The sequence below is a fragment of the Convolutriloba macropyga genome, chromosome 3 (assembly GCF_964194025.1).
Source record: "Convolutriloba macropyga chromosome 3, txConMacr16.3, whole genome shotgun sequence".
Taxonomy (NCBI): Eukaryota; Metazoa; Xenacoelomorpha; order Acoela; family Convolutidae; genus Convolutriloba; species Convolutriloba macropyga.
Genome location: NC_134470.1, coordinates 61,614,228 through 61,637,938, shown reverse-complemented (window position 1 = coordinate 61,637,938; position 23,711 = coordinate 61,614,228). Strand labels below are relative to the sequence as shown.

At 34.4% G+C, this 23,711-nt stretch overlaps 1 protein-coding gene across 8 annotated transcripts in view; it reads left to right on the top strand.

Annotated features, from left to right (window-relative positions):
* LOC142337186 (uncharacterized) overlaps positions 1–23,365 on the top strand; it is a 57,339-nt gene extending 33,974 nt beyond the window's left edge. For all 8 annotated transcript variants that reach the window (XM_075386315.1, XM_075386313.1, XM_075386312.1 and 5 more), the window contains exons 5-9: positions 957–1,094; positions 11,154–11,289; positions 11,694–11,829; positions 22,310–22,476; positions 23,027–23,365. In XM_075386315.1, the coding sequence (XP_075242430.1) occupies positions 957–1,094; positions 11,154–11,289; positions 11,694–11,829; positions 22,310–22,476; positions 23,027–23,270 (821 nt within the window). In that variant the 3' untranslated portion in view covers positions 23,271–23,365. The remainder of the gene's footprint in view (positions 1–956; positions 1,095–11,153; positions 11,290–11,693; positions 11,830–22,309; positions 22,477–23,026) is intronic.
* The last annotated feature ends 346 nt before the right edge of the window (positions 23,366–23,711 follow it).

Sequence of the window (23,711 nt, the reverse complement as noted above, 5' to 3'; positions counted from 1 at the left end):
GGCACCTCCAGTGCGAGACCCAAGTGGTTCTGGCCACCCACTGTGCGACTCAACTCGGACTGATATCCACCAAGATTTCAATTCAGGTTTTTTTTCTGATTTGACAAACATCTTTTGTCACTGTTTCCGAATTTTCGATACGTATATTTTTTGCCCCCAAAATTTGGAAAAAAACTTAATAATTTTGTTTTTGCTCACAAGTTACTAAAAGCTGACCAAAGAGATGATTTGTAGTCTTTTTCTTCCCTCTAAAACAGTGCAAACGCAAATCCTTACTTCTCGGTTAGGATGATTTTTGACGACATAGGTTTATTGAGTTTTGCAGACGTTTCTTTAAATTCAATTTAGCATCTTTATAGGATTCGTATTTAAAAAACCGTTCAGGGATGATAACGTGAGCGCTCTCACTCACACGTTCATCAGATACATGCTAAAAAAGTTAAGATAATTTTACTCTAAGAAACATCCTGACTGTTAAGGCAGATTTGTCCTTCCTTAATTCACCTTAACTAACCCTAACATTACTTGAACTTTACCTGAGAAGTTAAGGCCTCACTACCTTAAAAATACCTGAAATTTTGCCTAACTTGCCTTAAAATTACCTTAATTAATTACCTTAACATTACCTCAAAAATTCATTTAACTTCGCCTTAACCAAGCCAGAAATTTACCTTAAAGTTAGGGTAAGTTAGGGTAAAAGTTAGGTAAAGTTCGTCTGTTTCTACGACTCGAAGAGTATTGCAGGCGTTTTTGTTTTTGTTAAGCAGGCCTAACACTTTTTGGTAATTTTACTGCAGAACGTTACAAAAGAAAGCTAAAGTTATAAACTTCACCTTAACTTTACCTTATTAACGGTTTACCTTAACTCCGTTAAGTTATATTTACCTTAACTTTATTTAATATGTGAAATTTGAATCTTCATAATCTGATACCGATTTGTGTCTTTCGTTTTATAGCAACAGACGGATCAGGCAACTACATCCACAAGTGTCAGATCAGAGACAGGGTCAACTTGACCAGGATAGTAGTCAGGGAAAACAACATGGAAAAGACACCCAAAATGTTGGAGAACACAGTCTGGTATCTTTGTGCAGGTTATTATCTATAAACAGATTCCACTTTTGAAATTATATATCATTCTTGACGTCTCGTTTGCGCGATTGCATTGAAGTCTGTCCGCGTGCCAGGTTTATACCTCAATTCATGAAAAAAACCATGCCCAATCGAAAAGTGGTATGAAAAGAGTACTAAACCTTCTGCGCTGCTTAAGAAAAAAACTCATTGACTTCAGCTCCACGCAATCTTGGCACACTGAATATTTGATAGATCAAATATTGAATAATGAATTGAGAAATGTTTACATTGTTCTTATCAACACGAGAAAAAACCGCAAAGCTTGCAATAACTTTTAAGTAGACTTGTGAACAACTTCTGGCAATTATATTTCTCCTCGACAAGTTTGAGAGTTTCTGACCGTTTTGATAAGCTGAGGTCGGAGCCCGGAGAGTAGAGCGCACATCCATTGGAAACTTGGGAAAGTTGTTCGCTTGCCCGTACGCATTTTTTTTACTGCAGGTTTAAAATATTTGAGATAGGAAATCGTATTTTTAAAGTACATTTAGCTTGATACTGGATTTGCATCTCAATAAAACACTTTAAAACGTCAAGATTTAAATAGGGAAGCCTTCAAAAATAGATCGAGAGAATAGCAAATTTAGGTTACATTGAAAAAAATTCGAAAGAGGGCCATAAACAGTTCCAAAAACACAGGGATTCGGTCAAAAATAGATGGTAAAATAGTAATAAACGATACCGAAAACGCCACAATTAGTCGTGAAAAAAGTTCATGAAAGCAGCAAAGTTAGCCCGGAAATCTTGAAAAATAGTTCTATAGAAAAACGCTAACTGAGAGCAGTAGCAGTAATTTTACAAGTTGGCAGCTTGGCACTGAAATTGTTTCTGTATCGTGTTTTGGACTTTTTAATTCAATTATACTGTGTTTGAAATGAAAAGATTGTTTTCCCAATAAATGTTCAACAATGAAACAAACTCGGGTTGATTGGAGTTTTGCAAAGTTTTCAATCAAAATGTTTACCGTTACTGGTTGAGAAAAAAAATAATTGCTGGAAAAAAAGTTTGCTGGAGTTTTGTTGCCTTTGCCAAAAAAGATTTCCAAATCATTTAGAACGCCTCGAGCTTTAAATAGAAAATATACAAAGCAAAGTTTAAAGAGTTGAATACAAAAACCTAAGCTCGTGAAAATTCAACGCAATAAAATTCCGTTCATTTATGGAACTATCCGTCACCTCTGACGAATGAATCCTAAAATTTCATGCGGCGATATGGTATTTCAAAGTTCTGAAAAAAGTACAATTAACGAGGAAAATAATCTGGCAAACAAAACTCACTTTTTGTGTCGTACAGGCTGAGAACTGATTCCTCAAACTTGCTCAAACAAACTAGAAAGTCACTCAAAAAGCAGAAGTCTCTGATCACTTGAACCCCTGGGGCGCTATTTAATTGTTTTTTTAACTGTTTTGGGTTGGCCTTCTTTTTTTCGGTCCGTGGAAATTAATAACTTTTTTTCCGAAGTTTGAGTCTTTGCGTGAAAGTTACTAAAATCTTTATTGTAACCTGAGTACCAGGTCCATCGTAATCGTTATGTCATCACTGTTTTTTCTAATTGAAAAGTTGTTTCAATTACATTTGCTTTTGCCAAAGTGATTTTGCCAATCATTTTGTACAGACCATTATTGGGGTTTGAAAAACAATATATACCAATTTGAAATAGTAAAAGAACAAATTTAAAGTCAGGACAATTCAACAGTAAATGAATGGTTCTGTTTATTTATGGAACCGCTTGTCGAGTGTTGAAGCTACAATACGGTTCCCTATTTTATTCTATGGTTTTGTTTCTACGTTTATTTTGAGATATGGGTTCAAAAGACTACGCTTGTGTGTGATTTTTTTTTCTTGTCGTATGGCAGCAAGTTTTTTTCTAGGCAGTTTAAAAAGCTTCCCAGTCGAAGTAATGAGATCTGTATTAAGAACAACCTGGCATCTATATTTTCCGTTTTACCTAATGCACGTGTTTTATCTGAATTTCAGAGGTAGGTGAGATGACTAGTGTAGGGGATCAATGGTGTAAAAGTTGTTTCCAAATTCTGGTTTTAATTTGAATTAATTTTGCCTCAAAAATTGAATTTTTGCCTCAAAAATTGAATCGCGAAAATGGGGTCTGCTAACTTAATTTTGCCGTTCGGTATATAATGACTAAAGACATGATCCCTGTTGGGCACTAACAGCGTCAACAATGTCGTGTCAAATGGAAGAAGTGTAGATGACAACCTGACTGTCTTACATACTATATACAATAGTTTTTGATGGGCCACGGACGTACCACTAGACAACGTCATGGGTCGACTGATATTGGATATGAAAAGACCGCAGGTCGACCGATATGGGTTATGAAAAGACCTTTGGTCGGTATATGAAAAGACCGTTGGTCGGTATATGAAAAGACCGTTGGTCGGTATATGAAAAGACCGTTGGTCGGTATATGAAAAGACCGTTGGTCGGTATATGAAAAGACCGTTGGTCGGTATATGAAAAGACCGTTGGTCGGTATATGAAAAGACCGTTGGTCGGTATATGAAAAGACCGTTGGTCGGTATATGAAAAGACCGTTGGTCGGTATATGAAAAGACCGTTGGTCGGTATATGAAAAGACCGTTGGTCGGTATATGAAAAGACCGTTGGTCGGTATATGAAAAGACCGTTGGTCGGTATATGAAAAGACCGTTGGTCGGTATATGAAAAGACCGTTGGTCGGTATATGAAAAGACCGTTGGTCGGTATATGAAAAGACCGTTGGTCGGTATATGAAAAGACCGTTGGTCGGTATATGAAAAGACCGTTGGTCGGTATATGAAAAGACCGTTGGTCGGTATATGAAAAGACCGTTGGTCGGTATATGAAAAGACCGTTGGTCGGTATATGAAAAGACCGTTGGTCGGTATATGAAAAGACCGTGGTCGTCCGATATTGGTACGGAAAGACCGTTGCTCGACTTATGAAAAGAGTTTGGGTCGACCCTTACTAGAAGGTCGACCGTGTATTTAAGGAAGGGAAATATCCCCCCCCCCCGGTCGACTTTATATGTTTTTTCATAAAGTCGACCTCTCAACTGGGGTTCCTCCTTTCAAGAATTGAGAAAGAAAGGGTAAATTACAGCAATTCGATCCAAAAAATTGTGCAATTTATTCAGTCTGTTCATCCCCTGTTTATATTTATTTTAACTCAAAATCTTGATAGACGAAATCGTGGAATTGTTCTAAAATTTTTTGTCAAGGTTTTGATGATTTCATGTTCAACCTGAAATTCAATATTCTGAATTTTTTTTATATCAGTGACACCTCATAGCAATTTGCACGGATTTCTCTTGGTCAGTTTTCACATTAGGTATTAATAAAAACGACTGCTAGCACAAAAATAGCCATTTAGAAGAACCTCTTGAATTCCATGGTCAATTTTCTCAATATCTTATTGATTGACAGTTAATCAGTCTCAAAATGACATTTTGCTTCATGAAGATGGATGAAATGAAAATACAATTGGCTTTTTTTTTGTTAGATCTGAATTATTTTTTGAACTAATAGTCTTTTCCTTCGGGATAGCTTGCATGTTAAAATTTGATTGCTTCTTGAAAACCCCGAACCAATTAGCTCCATAAGAGGAATTTGATCTGCTGATTACCCGGGGAATCGTACATAAGATATCAGATACATTTCTTATAAATAATAAACGATGGATATAATCTTGCGCCAATTTGTCTCGATCTTATCCAAATGTCTAAAATTAACACGCGCCTGAATTGGGTAAAAAATGTTCCTTGAGGTCAGTAAAATTATGTCAGTAAAGCTGTTTCTAAAGGGTGACTTCACTTCATGACTTTCTTCTAAGTGCAAAAAACTAGTTGCTCGTTCAATGAAAGTACTTTCCATTCGCCACTTTAAAAAAATTCCAAAGAAAATCACAACCATAGTATACTATAGACAAGGAAGCAGCCCAAGATGCGTTTTCACATGTTTTTTTGATACAATTTTTTATAGAGGACTTCTTTTATTAAGAGAAAGAAAATTCATTACGAGCACGTACCGGTACCGAATAAAAACTACTTACAAAGAATGAGGCTGGCGCTTTCGGGAGCTGACTTCCGTTAAATGCGGAAAGCGCTTAATTTTTGTAAAAGTGGCTTCTACAAAGCAATTAAAAGCCTTAAAAAGAAAAATAGTATTAAATAAATGTGAAAAGTACTAACTATTGGCTGTAAGGGTATTTCACAAAATTTCAATTTTTTTTAGTCTTTTTGTCGCTCAATTTTACGATTTAATGTTTAAAGTTTACTAAAATGAGGGATAATGGTGCAATTAATCTGCGGCTTGATTCTTTGCGGAACGCGCTTATCAAACATATTTCGCGGTGGAAAGCAGCTATCACTTTTCAATGTCCACTTTAAAAGTGAAAAACACTGACAATATTTTCCATATAAGCAACCGCCTTTCCGTCCACAAATTTTGAATGTACAAGGTGAATTCAAAATTTCACACGCACAAGGTATTAACATAGGAAAACTGAAATCAGGTTAAAATAGTAATAAATTTACTTGAAAATTTGGTGCCAGTAGAATGCTCGTAATGTTCGAAATAGTGATGGGCTCTATAATAAAAACGGCAGGAAAAACCATTTAAAAGTGTGTGTCAAAAAAAGTCAAAATTATCACTATGTTGGTAAAAAGTCAATTTAACTTCAAACTCATTTTTCTATAATTTGATTAAAGGTCGCATAACAATTTTTCTTTTCTGTTCATCGTCAAAAACGTGCCATTGTCTTGGTTTTGCATGGCTCTTCAAGATTCAAACGAACAGCATTCTCTTTTTGTGACCTAAAAATTCTTTTTAAAACATTCTTTTTTAAAACAAAGTTAAAAAGAATAGAATGCTTCCGTTAAAAATGATTTGCGACAGAGACGTCATTTTGAATACAAAAAAGATCGTAAACAAGAAAAGTGCCGCAAAATTTTGAAGATAAATGAAGTCATTATTTCACATTTTTTTTTCATAGTTTTCATAGATTGAGAAATTTTTTGTGCTATTTATTTTTTATTTAATAATAGTTTCTTCTTGCTCTTGTACTTGTTCCAAATATTTCCTAAATCTTAGTAAAACTGGCAACCTTTGTAATTTTGATATCTTTCTGATTTTATGACAAATGGTTGTCCAAAACAGACCTCAAATATTTTTTGAGCACAATAAGGGTTTATTGTGAGAACATTTACAGAAAAACTTTTCAGAAAGTTTCTCTAGTTCCTACAGTTCCTCCTCTCACCCCTAATTTTTCCAAAAAAATTTTGAAAACGAGCGGTTTTAAAAAAGCAGATCAACAAGGGCTTTTTCTAGCCGGTGGTTTAATTTCAGTTCAACTGGAATTAATCAATCAAGCTTCGTTTGTTATTTTTAGCTCCCGGTAAGCTTGAGCATTGTTTTACGTTGAGTATTAAATGTGGGTGGAAATGTATTTATGTATTGAGAGTATCCGTATATGCATTGTATGTGGGTTACCCGGGGTGCTAGTGCAAAACGTATAAAATCGAAAGATTTCCTAATCAAACTAAGTAAAAGGCGGTGGAAAGTTCCATTCATGATTCGCAAGAGAAAAATATTTTGGGCGAATCAGAATATTAAAACTCTAAATACTTTTGTTAATTTCAGCAGAACATTTCGTTGCTGTTCGCATTTCAACAAAATGTGCCGAGATCAATGACAATACAAATATCGCCGACCAGAATGCCGTTCCGTCGTCGCTCATTTTGTTACGTCCTTTTATGCGTAATCTAGCGACAATTGAAATGCAAAAATTGGCGACTAATCATCCGAATCGCGTCACTTCGCTTCGCACGAATTTGTACCATTCCCGTGTAATCTCAGTGGGTACGTTTTGGTTACTAACTATTCATTTTAATAAATGATACGTTTTGCTTATTAAATAACTTCATTCGACTTAATAATTTCAAAGTACTTTTCTGAAAATAATTTCATAAAGAGTGGGAGCCGCCGACATCAAATGTGCCTAAATAAGCGACCAGATCAAAGGATTAGAGTCGTTTACACTTGTCACTACATTGCGCACACTCTAAAATTCGAAATCGACCGACCTTTATACCAAAATTCAAGCATGTCGGACTCGCGCTCGCTTACTTTCTTGACTTCTTGATCTTAATACATTTGTGCGAATATTTCCGAGGATTTATTCTCGGGTAAATGTTCTTTTTCCCATGAAATGAACAATAATTTAAAAAAGATAGGTTGAAATCAAAGGAATCACAGGAAATTTTGTGGATAATTTGATTGAAAACAACATCATTGACTTTGACTTTTTTTCAAAAGTAATTTGGTGGGAGCTCTACATAGTTTTGTGGATAATTCATTATATGGTGTATTTTGTATTGGGGACATTGCTCTTTTGTTGTAAATTGAAAATGTTTTGCAGTAAAAGAAACCTTTCAGATATCTTTTTTTCGCAATAGCGAAATCCCAAACCATCTCAAACGAATTGATCACGTTCAGTGAAGCATAAAGTTGATCCATATAGATAGATTACATTCATATCAACTGGAAAAAACTGACAAAAATTTCAATTCCTTATAAAAATATAAACCCTTCGCATCCTTAGAATCAAAACATAATACAACAACCCTGTTTGAATCGATTACAGAAGAAGCATTAAGAGGCAAAAATTAAAGCAGTTTGTAATAATCTTTAATGAAATAATCCAGAAACACAGTAATTCACAACATTTCAGAAGTCATGAAATACTTTTTAGCAGTTCTAATTTCTAAAAGCAACAATAGTAATACAAAAGGAAGGTATGATGATTAATTAATTTGCCAAAACATTTCGACAACATATTGTATCTCAGTCGATAAAAATGTTTGCTAGAAAGTGTAGCCGGAATTCAACCAAATTTACAGGGCACTAGAAGGCCAATGGGATCTTATTTTTGAGGCCAAGCGATAAGACCGAAAAAAAACAACGAAAAAAATGCAAGACCTAAAAAATCATTTTTTTCCACGAAAAAGAGTGTCAAAAACAACTTCTATGAAACCAAGCGTCTAACTACTATATTCACTTATTTTTTCTTACCAACCAATGAAATATTTCATTAATGAGATTATCTGATGAGACAACAAAAAAACAGCCAAATTTTGATTCAATAAATTGCCAATGCTTTTTGAAAACAAATAGTGTAAAAAGCAATAACTATTGTTTGAAAAAATTAATTCGATTAACTAAATTCTCATTAGCAAACGATGAGGCCTTTCGCTATTGGGATTAGGTGTAATAACAGCAATGAGTACAGCAATTACCAACAAAACTCATAGAAGGATTCATCGAAAGCAGTAGCTATAAGGTGAAATGAATAATCCGATTAAATAAAGCGTTCTGATGAGACCGGTCAATAATGAGAGTGAGATAAGACGACAAAATGAAAATTAAAAATTCGCAAAACTGGATGGTATTTCTTGAAGACGATTAATATCAGAGTCATAGAAAGCGTTGGCGTTGAGGTCAAACAACTAATTTGGTTAAACGAATTCCTATTAGCAGCTTGTGTTACTTGTATCCAATGAGATTAACGATAAGACAGCAAACACTCGCAAAACCCAAAAATTCATACTAACAAGTTCGAAGTTCATTTACGCCTCATTGACAACCAGCCAGACATGTCATCAAGGGAAAAGACAAAAGAAATAATAAAAAAGTAGCAAAACTTAAATTTTCACTAATCTTTTATGGACACAAAAAGTGTCAAAGTGATAAGAAAACATTAGCTGCCCGTTAATGAGATGAAGCAATTATAAATAATTGCATTTAGAACAGGATTGAAAGATATTAAAACCCACTCAAAAAGAGCAATACTGAAAACAGAAATCAAATTAAAGCACGTGAAAAAATTGCCCTCATAACAGGAAATTTGCTGAATTCATTTTAAAGGTAGTTTGCAAAATGGTTACGCCTCAATGAGACTCTTTTGCTTTTCTTTCGATTTTTGCTTTTCTTTTGCTAGTTCAGCTTGACTAAAATTTTCTCTCTCAATTTACTGTGCCGAATAAATGTGAATAGATGTTTGGAAAAGAACATCAAAACAATACAATCCAGAAAAATTTGATTTTCAAAAAAAATGTGATAAAATGTAGTCTCGCTAATATTTCGCGGCCTATGATGAATTGGGGTTAAAAGTAGTAAAATAAGGCAAAGGCGAATTTTTCTAACATTACGGAAAATTGTTCAGTTGGCTTAAGTAGGGGAGTGAGGAAGCAGAATTTGAATTAATTGTCGGATTTAGTTCAATTCATTTTCATGTTCTATTCGTATGTGGCGTTTTTTAAAAAATTAGATTTGACACTAACTGTTCTAAATATTATTTTGATGTCGGTTGTTTGTGTTACTTTCTTGCTACTTAGGAAGCGGAATTTGAGTTTCGTTTTTTGAAGCTACATTTTGCTTTGAGTTTTTTGCTAGGAGTTTTTGTCTTGATTTCTACATTTTACACTAGAAGCAGTTTTTGTAGTTTTAACAGTGCTGTTAATCTATTTGGATTCTGTTCTGCTAATATATGTATTAACAGTGCTCATAGTTTTTCTAAATGGACTAGGTTGAATCGGTTAAACGGTTCTAGTTTTGATATAATTTTGTTTTACTTTGAAACGATTAACTTTTCAAATTTTGTTTTTTTTTCTAGATTGCTGCCAGCTTTTGTTGGTACTTTTTGTTAGTGGCTCCTTAGTTGGTATCCCTTAAAATGATTTCTTTTGTTTGATAAGTTTAATTTCTAAGGCTTTCAAGTTTTGAATACATGTTTTAATGTTTTTGATGTCACTTGTCTTCGAAGATTCAATGTGAGCTTTTCGCCAATTTTTTGAGTTTTTGTTTATTGCTTTCTCTGTTATTTTTATCTACAAAGGTTCTGATTTTTTTCTATTTGGATATTAGTAATGTGAACATATAAGTTTTATCTTGTTTTGGTTTTCATGATTTTGACAACATAATTTTTCTAGAATATGGAAAAAGGGGTCCTTTTTAAATTTTTTGTTTATTTTCTTCTTGTATTCTTACATGCTCTGTTCTTTAGATTATCAAAGATTGTTATTCCAATGAGAGTCAGTTGTTAGTTTGTTAAATTCGTTGAGTTCCAATTCAAGACTTATACTGCTATCTTTTTTCAAAATCTCTGAAAGTTGTGCCCGTCATCTTGACCTTGTTTTCCTTTTTGGCCTTTGTAATTTGAATTTTTAAGCAAAGAGTAGGGACAAGAGGAATCGGTACGTTGTGGGTAAATTACTTTTCACTAGACTCAACTTTCTGTTGTTTCATTTTTCTATGTAATACTAACATAATTTACACTGACTTATTAATGTATTCAGCTAAGCCATAGTATGTGCAATGACATTTCGTTAAGTAAAAGCTGACACAACTAGCGAGAGACATAGAGGACTATGGAAGGAAAATTCTTTCATTCGGTGCTAGTTTACGTTATACACAGCTTCACCATGGTTCAGTGATGGAGTCCAGTGTTTGGCCATGAATCAGTGCTCGATTACACTGATTTACTGTGATTCAGTGCTGGGTTCCAGCTCGAGGCCTTCGTTCGGAAAGACCAATGATGCGTTCTGAATTAATACACAAACGAAGACATTTTACTCATACTGTCTGTATAAACTGTAATCATGGCGCATTTCGAACGAGCTTAAATTTGATCATAAAAAGGCTGAGCAAGCCGGAGTCTGGTCATACAAACATTTGAATGCAGTCATAAGTGTACCAACAAATTCGAACGAGCCAGAATCTGGCCATAAGTCTTATTTTTGGTTTCATAGCGACGGTTCTTTCTGGGAGTGTCTGATCATTGGCATTTTTGAACAGGACCTTGAGCTGGGTTCAAACTGAAATAACCAAGATTGATTTCTTGGTTTACAATGAGAAACTACTACTCAACGCTGGGTGCACTGATTTAGGACCCTGATCACCGATAGGGTAACTTGGATTTGGGATAAAATATTATGTAACTTGTTATGAGATCTGTTTTCGTTTGAGGTCCCCGTGAGTGGAGACGCCAATCATGGCTTCACATCACAGTGTCTCACGGGTGGGTTCCACATGGACTCATGAACACTCCCCTGGGCACACTGCTGTACATACTGCCAGACTATGAGAAAGTGAAGAAAATGACGTAAGCATCACTTCTCAACAACCCAACATACAAATCATCTTAACTTCCAAATGATGGAAATACCATTCAGAAGCTAGAATGTTGTTAAAAGCAAATGTTACATACATGCATAGCCCCACCATAAAACTATCGAACTCTGGTGCAGGCCTATGTAAATCTCTCTGTTTATCAGCCACGCACCCAGAATACATATATTCACCCGTAAGCACAAGAACAATAATCACAATCACAGCGCCAGTTTTTATCTCAATGGTGCCAAAAACTATTATGGCATCCGTAGTATGTATAGTTTGTCAATTTAAAAGGTTCGTTCAATAATTAGTTTTGGGGTGATGCGTGTTAATGGTTGGGGGGGGGGGTAAATTCAAGTTGTGTTGTATTGCCCGGTGCCCGGTACTTTCTAGAGATACAGAGTTGCTGGAAGCAGTGAAATATGCCAGAATGATCTATGTGAACCCTCACACATATGTCGAAATCAGTCTGCGTCTCCTCAAAAACATCGATTACATGGGATACACAACAAACCATCTATATGTATACGTAAGTCAACTTAGCGAGTCTTTCCCATTAACCCTCCCCCCCCCCCCCCCCCGTATTACCGTATTAGTGGATGGGTTGCTCTCTAATATATTTGTCTGTGCCCACGCACACCAACATCTAGGGGGGGGGATGAGGTCACTTCTAATCAAAATATATAAAACACTCATTGTTTTTGCGCGAATCTTCAAGCAGATGATTTAAGAAGAGATATTACCGGTTACTTCTGTGTTGAAACTTTGATTAATTGGCCTGAAATTAGGTTCTGAATCAACCCTAAAACAGGTGCAAAAATGGGCTGTCTTATAAAATAGGTAATTGTTTGCAGGTGAATGAACACTAAAATTCTATTAAACTTTATGCGATGCTCATTAAAATTAATATTTTTATAAGGGAAAGCAGCTTGGTTGGAAAATTTTTGTTTATTTAGTGCTACATGAGTGTTTGATTTCAAGATTACGTTATCGTAAATGATAACTATGAAACTTGTCTTCAATGTTTCGATCAACAATTGCCATGCTTTATTCACAAACTAATCTCACTATTTTCTGATGGTAAATATTAGGGACCGCCTTCTTTTGCACAAAAAAATGGTATATGGGTTTTATTATTTATGAGCAGGAAGGAGAAATGGATGTCCTATTCTACTAAATAATATTAGTTCTGTTCAACATTTCCATGCTCTGATGTGCAAAAATTTGAAAAAAAAACACTCAAAATGTCCATTTTTGATTAAGCCAATTTTACATGCGAAGAGTTAAATACAGTTTGACAATGATTATGTGTTTTGATTAGCATTTTTATGGATTTGTATTTATTTCTTCGAAACAACTTTGGTTAACCATGCAACGTTTTCCAGAACTGCAACGCTTCAGCCCAAAATTTTTCTTAGAATTTTTAAGAAAATGTTTTTAAAACAAGTGTCCTGTTGAAAAAGAAAACTAAATGACCGGGCTTGTTCAGCTTCGTGTTATCTTAAAAGACAATCAACAGAAAAAAGCAGAAACAGAGAAATTTAACAGCTCATCAAGTTTTTTTTTCACTAGAACTTTCACTGACGGTGAAACTGGCTCGTCCACATTTGTCTTAATGTGGACGAGCCAGTTCCTCAAGTCTCGAAAACAGTTGTTTGCTCTGCATAAAAAAGATTATTTTCAACTGAATTTCACTGTTTATTAGATAACGTTTATCAGCCCTTCTCCTTTCGTCAAAACAAAAGTAATAAATATATAGCGCAGTAATTAGAATAGATTTATTTTTGAAAGTCTTACGTGTTTCTAGTGAAATGAAAAGCTATTACTTCAATAAATGGTGGATACACTTCATGCTATTCGGAGATCTGATCAATCACCGTCAAATGAAGTAAGTGCTGTTGGTCATGAAGTTAGATCTCTCTGGTCATGAAATAGTTCTGTTAAAGTCTATTGTCAAAATCACGAAAGCTGCCGAGAAGACATAATCTCATGGTCTGAGGGGCAATTCTTTTACCCCTCACTTCGAGTCCTCTCACTTCAAGCCCTTTAATGCACCCTCTCTTCAAGCTCATTCCACCTGTAAATCTTCTAACTTCCCTCAGCAGCCCCCACAGATCCAAAACCTCCTCCACAATTCCTACTCCTTCCATTCTCTCGGTCGAGCTTAAGACATCTGGCTAAACCTCAGCTAGCATCTGACGAAGCCAAAATCTTGACAGTATATTGAAAGGAGTTGGCCAAACGTCAGTATGAGGGATAAGATAGCTGTTGAAAGAAACAGTTTTTTAAGCTGTGTGCAGAAACTACACTAGTCAGAAAATGATGAAAAATGTGGGGAAAATTCTAAGAAAAATGTAAGTTTTTCCAAAAAGTTTTAAAAAAGCTTCCAAAATTTTACATTAATTTGTAAAATACTTATATGCTTGTCCTGATTTTTAAAAAATATTTCCACAAACTTTCACTAAATTACAACATGTTTTTAATCTATGAATTATTTCATGAAGAAGAATTACAACTTTATGCACATATTTCGGTTTTTGGAAAAAAAACCATGAAAAACTTTAAATCCACACCTGCTTTAACTCTCCTTGAACTCACCAGATAACCTGATTTTTCAAAACATTTGCGTCGATTTCGAATATATTGTTGGTGGTTCTTGACCGTTATTGTTGTAAGCAAAATAGTTTTCACGCAACTATGAAGCATATGATGATTGCACTGTTTACAAAAATCCCGACCACCAAAAAAAATGTTTCCGCAAAAACAAAAAAATATTCATTTTTCATAAACAAAAATTTGCAGTAGTTTCACAGACACTGATACTGATTAAATGACAATAAATCAATTCTCAAACATCTCTCTAAAGCACAAAATTTGTTGAAATCGACAATTTGAAAGAAAAATTGAATAAAATTTCAACCATTATCCTAATACTTTGGAACCTCAAAAATGATTTTGCAGAGACTTTTTCGACATTTGCTATAGTTTACATTCTTGAACAATTTGAGAGGAGCAAATCACTTTCACGTTGATTTGCTTGAGTGCTTGTGATGATTGTAGACAACGTATGAAACGTCCAATGTCTTTACGTAATCACAATGGTGTCCTTTTAGCGTATTTTTTTTCTTTCGTGTAAAAACTCAAACAACAAAACAACAAACGACACTTACAAAAATCAGTTTTGGCTAATGGTTAACTTAATCCGTCAAACAGGTCCAAAATCGTCTTTTTTTACGAGGTCTTATTACAAAATATATCTAAAGTACCAAGTGATGAAAAAGAGAAGTGATGAAAAAGGTTTATAGCAATTACCGAATTCATCGCTATAAACCGCAACTCTGATAAAAAGACTTTCAAAATATTTTAGATTTGTGTAAATAATGCATTTTTAGTAGAAATTTTTAGAAAATATTGCATTTATTAAAAAAATATATTTACGAATTATTTCTTTTCGACTTGAGAACACTTCAGTTCTGGCTATATTTTCAATTCATTTTGGTTAAGTTACAGCAACTATAAAGCTGTTATTTTTCACTATAGTTTTATTAGTCTCAAATTCGTTTCTCCATGATAAACAGTTCCGCCAAGGAGAACAGAGAAAAAACTGCACAGGAAGAAGCATCCGGTAGACATTATTTGTTTTTTTCTTCGAATTAATTTGTTCAGAGGTGCTCCATTGTATCTGCTTTGTTCATTTGGTTACTTGGTTTATCATCATCAAGTTTCATTCTAGGAAATTTCTGGCGTTGTAATATCAGACAGATTTTTTTTTATAAAATCAGGTTTTTCATGTGGTTAACAGCTCGATATTTCCAATTTCTAAGCCTATTCCCTAATTATTGCCTATTTTTAATGTGTTTGCTATTAAAAATGCTTGAGATTCTTCATTTGTTATCAAAAATAGTTAGACGAAGAAATGATGATAAATTTATTTTCATCTATTGTTGGTTCTTTATCTCAACATTCTAGATGGATTATTTTTCGAAAAATACGGATACAGATATTCATAAAATTTTAATTGAGAATAAAGTTATGATTAAAACAAAGATTGAATTTGCTTTACGGGTTGACTGATTTTATCAGACAACTAGATAGCGGTATTGGTTCTATGTTGCTAATTGTTCCGACTTATTTTAGTGGGGGAGGAAGTATATAATCAAACGGTCCTTTTTTTGGTCGGTCAGTTTTTGCCGATTGACATATTCATGTTGGTAACGGTATTGTTGGTTTCACCTCAGAGAATAAGAAGTGTTCCTGAAATGTTTCATCCCATTTGTTGGCTAAAATTTTGTTAAAATTTTCAAAAATCAGCCTTCTTTCATCAAAAATTGCACGAAATATGCTTTTTTAGTACATTTTGTTTTAACTTGCCAAATTATCACACCTATAAACTGTTGACACAAAAATCGATAAATCCGAAAAATCTAATTTTGCTGGTGAATCTTTTCTTGAAGTAATAAGTTGACGTTTTCTTTTGTAAATTTTACTCGATAATGATGAAAAAGGCATCATTTATTTTTGAAAATTTGAAATTATTTATGAAATTAACCATATCCATATTAATCGGAACAATTCCTAATAGACAAACAGCAAAACCAAGGCCAAAATTAGGTCTTATAAATGTTTTTCAAAGTCCAAAAAATTTCAGCTGTAATCAGTCGACGATTTCTTAAAAATATTGTCGAATTTTTTGTCTTTTTTAGGTTAATTACAGAAAAGAACATATCAAATAAAGACAGGTACAATTGGCACTTTTTAATGAAAAGTACAAGTGACCTTCTAACTAGTTTCATGGAAACAAGGCTAGTGTATTAGTCGAAAGCCTATGGTCGTGTCGACTTTTAAAAATAAGTATGTTGAAAATAAACAATGGATTTTTGAGCTTTGCGAATTTTTTCTTTTTTGGTCCTCGCGTAGCAAACGGTCAGCGGGAATAGGTTACTTTTTTTTCTAATGGAATAAAATATAGTATTTAGGGCGCTTTTGCTGTTAAAGTAAGTGTTCCTCTGCTTTGCTTTTCTCAAAAATTTTGTAGCTTGGACATTTTTTGATCTTTAGAGGTTCTTTTTCTTGTGTTGTCACAAGATTGACATATCAGATATTACGTTATCGGCTCTTACAAGAAAGGTACTATCGATCATATCTGTTTTTCATTGAATAGATTATCGCTTTAACTGCTTCGACAAGGTTTTCTATCAGCATTTAATTGAGTTTTTGCCTTTATTTGTCGTTTTTTTTTAAGTCGTGTTATAACTTTTAGCTAATTGCAGGTTTATGCAACTTGCTATAGATGAATGGAAATTTTTTTTTGCTTTCAATTGATAGCTAACGTTTTTCATGACTTTGAAATCTAAAACTAAAAAAGAATTGACGTTTTTTTTCTCATTTTTCGTACTTTGCTTCTTTCTTTTGTATACCTGTTTCCTAGTCTCTATAGTTACAGGTCGCCTATCACAATGACCAAGCAAACGAAAGGCACAATTGAAGAAATCGAAAGTTTTTAGTTCGATATCTTTTCTTTCTAACGGTTTAACGGCTTCTTTGCTAGATTTTCGGCAGTTGATTTGTCGTTCTCTTTCGAGACATATGACATATTCTGAACAATGACATTCGCTTTGCTTTTTTTTTAAAAAAAATGAATATATTTTTTAAATTCATTTGAAAGCTATTGTTTTTATGGCCGAACAAAAATTGTTTTCGAAAAAAAAACAAATGTTTTTCTTAACTTTTCCCATTTTGTTCCTTTTTACTAATTGTTACCTATTCTCATTATTCATAAGCCATATCTATCTCTCATTATATGTGTCAAGTAAGGTGGAAATAGTTCTACTTTTCATTTTTTTTACACTAGAAAACTGTTTTAACGGCTTCGACACCGGTCACTTGCAACACTTATTGGAATTTGTGCTTTGCGTCTAAATTTGTCGTTTGTTTTTTAGACTAACGAAATTTTCATGATAATGACAGGTCTGAAAGTCTTCAGATTAAGATTCCATAAACTTCAAATTAGTCAAAAAAATCAGTTCATAGCTGATGGTTTTCATTAATAAAAACTGTTTTTTTCTCAAATAAGCATATACGTACTTTCGTTTTCAAATCTTTGCCCCATTTTTTTGTCTACTTGTTTTCAATTAGTTTCATAGTTGCATTGTTGACCTAAATCTCAATAAAAACTGTTTTTACTGTTTTCCGATGTTTTTTTAATGGTGTAGAGAGGAATTAATTTATATTGTTTAGGTTTTTATTGACACAATTTTGACTTATTATCATGCAAATGTTTTCAAAAAATTAGACATTGACTTTTTGATGAAAAGTTTTTTGTCCTTATTCTATTTTTTTCTTTGTCGCGTCTCGGTTTTCTCATAATGGCAATTCTTATCGGCCAAATAATGGGCCTTATATTTTTAAATTAATTATTTTAGTTAGAACCAATTTTTTTTCACACACCAATTATTTTTTGAAAAACATTGAATTTTTGAAACTTCTCTATCTCGTCCTTATTTGGTAGAAAATGAAGCCAAAATGGATGGATAGGAGTGGTCGGAACCTCATATGCAAACGCACATAACCGAGACTCTTTGTATTTGATTTAAAACAGTTTTTAGTCAGTTCTATTACTATCAGAGCACGTCTAAGTTTTAGGTTGCTGGACAAAAGAGTCAAAGTTGTTGTTGCAATGTTGGCGGTTTTTCTGAATCATCATTTTTTTGAAGGTTGCAATAAATTGGCAACATGCTGCAAGGCACAAAGGGGCATCAAGGGCTTTCTGAGACATCTGTTGATTGAAATCTTTTGTCATCTTCGAAGAAAATGTCCCTGAAAATTTAAGCTGTAATTTTGTCAATATCATCAGTACGTCAAATTGCGGGGAAATGGGGCTGACTCACGTTGCCTAAAACCGGAATGAAAAAATTCGATTAAAAAACTAAGGAGAAAAAACGCATGCGAGACCGGAAACGGGGCAAACGTACGTGCCGTAATCCGTCTTTACCTTTACGACTCTCATTTCTCCAACTCGTCCAGGTGTTGTTCCCATGACTGTTCCCATTGGCCAGATGCCTCTTGGTGTTTGGTCTTTCAACACCCAAACGATGTTGTTCACTTTGAGTGGCCGATCGTTGCTCTCTGGCCGTTTTGATCGTGTGCTAAGGGAGGGCAGGTATTCTTTCACCAAGCATCAAGCATCGCCATACATGGTTCATGAACTTCTGCGAGTTTTCCGAGACTTTAGGCTGGTAGGTTGCTGGTCTCCAAACTGTCTTGGTGGCAAGCATTTGAAGGGACACTGAATGAGAAAGTGGTTTAGAGTCAAGGGTTCCTCGTTGTCGGGCTGCTCAGCAACGTTAGTCAGTGGTCTGGAGTTAAGTATTGATTCTGTTTCCACCATGATTGTTAGGAATGAGGCTTCTGGATCCTAGAATTAGAAAGAGTGTTATTTTGGCGCTCTGGATTGTTTTCGTTCGTCATCTTGATGAATAGGTTGTATTAGACTTGTATTTGTTCTGTCTTGTGCAAAGTAAGGTGAAAACGGCTCAAAATTAAAGGAGCAACATTTTTTTTGGTAAATTAAAAAGCTCTTTTTTGTTTAGGCTAATCAGCCTAGCACTTTTGGTTCAAAAACAGCGACGCTGCTTTTCAGAAAAAAAGGGCTTGTAAAGGTGTTTCTTTTTGCCAAATCTAGCAAATTTTTTTTTTATAATGAAAAAGCTCAGCGTTCGCGCGTTTGTACCGTTGTTTTTTCTGAAGAGCACCAAACAATTGCTGTAAATTACCCTTGAAGTTTTGTTTTATTATTACAGATATGATTTCTGAATCGTTATTCTAGAAGCAATAACTTATTTTTACTCGCAATAAGTGTACGGAAACAATTAATTTAAGTAGATCTCTTTTTGTGTTATGTCTTAAGAACAAACAAAAAAACATTGAAAATTAACTCTAAATTGTTACTTCTGTGGAAACAAAAATGGGAATTGAAATTGCGGTGCGACTCGGCAACGTCAGCTACAGACACGCAAAGAAGATTGGTTGTTTATAAAGTGGCGCTAGTTTGAATTTTTTGCCAAAAGTGTCAATTTCTTCTCAATTCTTTTTAAGTTGGAGACTGCTACCAATAAATTTCTCCTGTTGGTTATTTTTCACTTTGGCAACGTCTGACAACTGTGAATTGTTCATCTTCACTTTGGTGACTACTGAGACCCAAAAGAAGCACACTTCTCTCAATTGGTGACTACTGAGTCCAAAAGTGGAAAAGGGACTTCTTTCGGCTTCTTCCGAGAACGCGGAGTTAATTGAAAAAGAGTTTTTGTTGACAGCGTTTAGAACAGCTCTGGATAGCGAACAATTCAAGGGCGCTTGTGAACGTTTTGTCTTTCTCTTGCTTATTCGAATAACAGACCTTTTCCTCTTGTTTTTTTGTGTTTTTCGTTCAATAACTGCTTTTGGAAATTTTCTTGTTTTTGCTATAACTATTGTTTAAAACAGATGTTTAATCTGCGTCGTGGAAACGTTTTTTTAAAGATGAAGTGTCAGAGTTTTAAACTGGGCTGTCTTTTCAATGAAAAATATTAAAAACTGCTTTAATTACTTTTTTTTGCTTTTTGTAGGAAATTTCGCATTTTTTCTTGTTTTTGAGTCCCTCTTCTGCTATTATCACAAATCAATATTATGAGTTTCTCTCAATTGGGCAAATTATTGAGACAATTCGCAAATTTTTTGTAATTCCGTCAACATTTTTTTTTCAAATTTGAAAATACATTTTTGCTTTTTTATTGTGGAAAAGTTTCTTGGAATTTTTTGCTGTTAATGCAAGAAAAAAATTTAATTTCGCGAAATAGTTTTTACTGGCTCTTACTATGCGTTCAACGAGGGAACTGAATGGTTAATTTGATAGAAAGTCGAGAAGTCCTACAGCAAAGTAAAAAATCAGAAACAGTTTTCGGAGGTACCAATATAAAAAAGTTTTTTTTTCGAATTTTTCTGCTTTTCAAAATGTAGTTGTAACCAAATAGTAGAATCAAAATAAACAACTTTTTTCACAACTAGACAAGCCCAGTTAGAGGGTCAAACTTGTAAGTCCATAATTTTTTTTGTCGAAGGTCAGAAAACGTTTGTTGAACATATTAATTTAGAAAACGGTTTTTTTTAAGTTTTTCTGCTTTTTTAAAACTAGTTGTGACAAAATTGTGCAAACATTTGAATGCGTTTTTTTTCAGAACTGGACAAGCTTAATTAGAGATTCAGATTTGTGTGTCAAAAACTTTTTGTTTGTGTCGAAAGTTGGAAAACGTTTTTTCGAGTTTATCAATTTAGAAAACGTTTTTTTTTTAGTTTTTCTGCTTTTCGAAAACTACTTGTGACAAATTCGTGAAAACAATTGAATGCTTTTTTTGTTTCAACTGGAAAAGCTTAATTAGAGGTTCAGATTTGTAAGTCTACAAAGATTTTTGTCGAAATTCAGAAAACGTTTTTTGCGTTTGTACAGTTACGTGTGCCTTTTAATGCCATATTTTTACTAAACTCCATCTGTGATTGCAAATTGGTATCCTAAATAACCCAAAAAATTGGTCAGGGGATCTGTTTTTGAGATTTTTTCTTGAGAAAAATCTGCATTTTTTTTTGACAGGTCTAACAGGGAATGGGACTTCAGAGGCGACGTCCGAAACCTCAGGCAAACTTCTCTTGGTGACGTCTGGAACCAAAAAAAATGTAAGGCCTTCTTGGTCGGGTGACGTCTGAATGCCTTGAAAAAAACTCTCCTCGTCTTTTGTGACGTATGCGGTCGAAAAATTCCTCCTCTGGGGGAGGGGGAGTTTGCGTGCAAAAGATCCAAAATAGTCTTGAACTGCTTGTCGTGATAATTTCCCTACAGGGATGATGCTGTAGTTGTCTTGGTTTTTAGTCTTGGGGTGTGCTCATGCCCCCTCCTGTTTAAAAAAATTAAATTAAATTCAGAAGGTTTTTTATGTCCTTTTTATCACGGCGGATTGTCGCCAAAACATGTTTTAAAACATTTTTCTAGTTTTAAACATTATTTTTATTTCAGAGCACGTCTAAGTTTCAAGTTGTTGGACAAAAGAGTCAAAGTTGTTGTTGCAATTTTGGCGGTTATTCCGAGTCATCATATTCTTGAAGGTTGCAATAACATTGGCAACAGTATTATACACACGAAAGAGCTTATCTTAAACGTAAAAGGAATACCCGTGTTTGTTTATATGTTGCTACATTTGAAGGCTAACTGGCATGACGTGGAAATGTGAACCACTTATAGAAATTTCATTGAAAAATTTAGTCGTGATCAGGAATTGCACAAAATTCCGCAAAATAGTACGAAAACTGCACAAAAATGAGTTTATTTTAATCATACCTGTGACAGATTTTTTGATCGATCGATGAACTCCGTTCGGCATTTTTTGTCTTTAACATCATTTATAAACATTAAAAAAATTTTGAAAAAGAAGAGCCAAAAAATATCAGTGGAGCTATCTGAATTTGTTAAACTGAGGGAAAATTAGAATGATAATTGATGTCAGGCACGAAATTTTTCGACTTAAATATTGAATCTAACTTTTATTAATGACTTTTCTTCTTTTTTTTACGTCGCGCATATAACACAAACTGAATTCCCTATCTAAGTTCCGCTTTCTACTTAGTGGGGGTTATTAAAATTCATGCAAAAATATTCACACTATTAATCTTCTTTATATTTTGGTTTTGCATTTAGTAAAACTTTAGGACATGACGCCGAATTTTTACACTATGAGCTATTGCTTACGATTTTCCAACCACACAAGCTGAAAAACTTGTTCTATGGAACAAAATAGCCGAAATTTGTTGGCCGAAATGGGTCTTGTAATTTGATTGGCGCCTTTTTGATCGAAGTTGCGTGTTATGTGAATCAAATTAGCGCGTCTCTGCACCATATAGCAAGCTTTTTTGTCGAGGTGTCGAAACAAAACGAGGGTGCTTACTGTATTTAGACCGGATGACCTAAATGAATTTTGTGATTACAGCCGGACCGTAGCCCAGGTGACGCGAACTCAACCCAGGCTTTCATCTCATGGGGAAGTGGTCTCTATGAGGAGAGAAGAGAAGTGAAGGCATTCTCCAGCTGGTCTGTCCTCATATCTGTCTGTGCTCTATTCGTCACTCTAGAGAGACTACACTCTGTCGGAACCAGGTCAAGTCACATCAACTCTTTTCGTTAATTTTAAAATTTTGGAAAAGAAAGCTAAAATTCGCAGTGAAATCAAACTTGACGCGTCTTCAAAAGACATGCAAGATCTTGATACTCTTGACAAAAATCGGAGTGTAGCAAGGTTTTATTTCCATGCAAAGTTCTCGTAAATCTTGCAATGTGTTCAGAATGTTATTAAAACTTGAAACATGATGTTAACCTTTACAAAAAATCAGTCTTTATTTTACGAATAACAAAGAGCTTTTATAAGAACTATATGTTAGTATACTGATGCATCATTTTTTGCGGCTATTATCAAAACTGCTTAAGACAACTTTCCCTCTCCCTGACTGAGACCGGATGTCAATCTTGTCGAGATCTTCCAAGACTATGCTGATCTTGAAAGATCTTATAAGAAAATCTTAACAAGATTATGCATAATCTTGCAAAGATCTTGAAGGGTGAAAATCAGAACATATCAGTCTTTGCGACCCCCCCCCCCAACCTCTTCAGCCTTGTGTTCTTTTCTGTTTGAAAGCGTCAAGATGTTTAGGCTGAGTTCGGCAATATGGAAGCCGCCGGCCAATGAGAACCGCCGGAACTCTAGCCACCCTGAGTCCTTGTCTTTAACGACAAATTGCAATAATCATCAAAAGCCCAGCCAATCAGAGAGCAGAAAACATGTTAATCACAATGATGTTACTGCAAATGTTTCAAATAACGGCCCCGAAATGAAAACAACTATGATTAGGTTTACTGACAAAAATGTAACTAAAGACAAGATTGAATGCGTTTGATGTTTAGAGTTGCTAAATTATCTTTAATATTCTAATCTGTATTTTCTGTAAAAATGCTTCCTATTTGATGTAAAAGTTTTCCTTTTATTGTTTCGTTTGTTTTGAAACCGAAAGAAACGCTTCGTTGTTGACTGGCTGTCAGTGATATAGCTTGTCTCCGCTGAATCCTGATATCCCAAGTCTGTAGTGTGTTTTCCCGTACCTAACTTTCAGAGTAACTCAGTACTGAATAAGAATGATTCTCAGAAAAATATCAGTACTAATTCAGACTCTGTTCATGTCACTTTTAGCTCTGAAGTCCTCTGATTCAGACTCTGGATCAGACTTCGAATCAGACTTAGAATTTTTTTCAGATTCAGACTCTGATACAGACTCTGCATCAGACTATGAATCCGACAGTGAACTATTCTGAATTACACTCTGAACATGTCTCTGATTTTT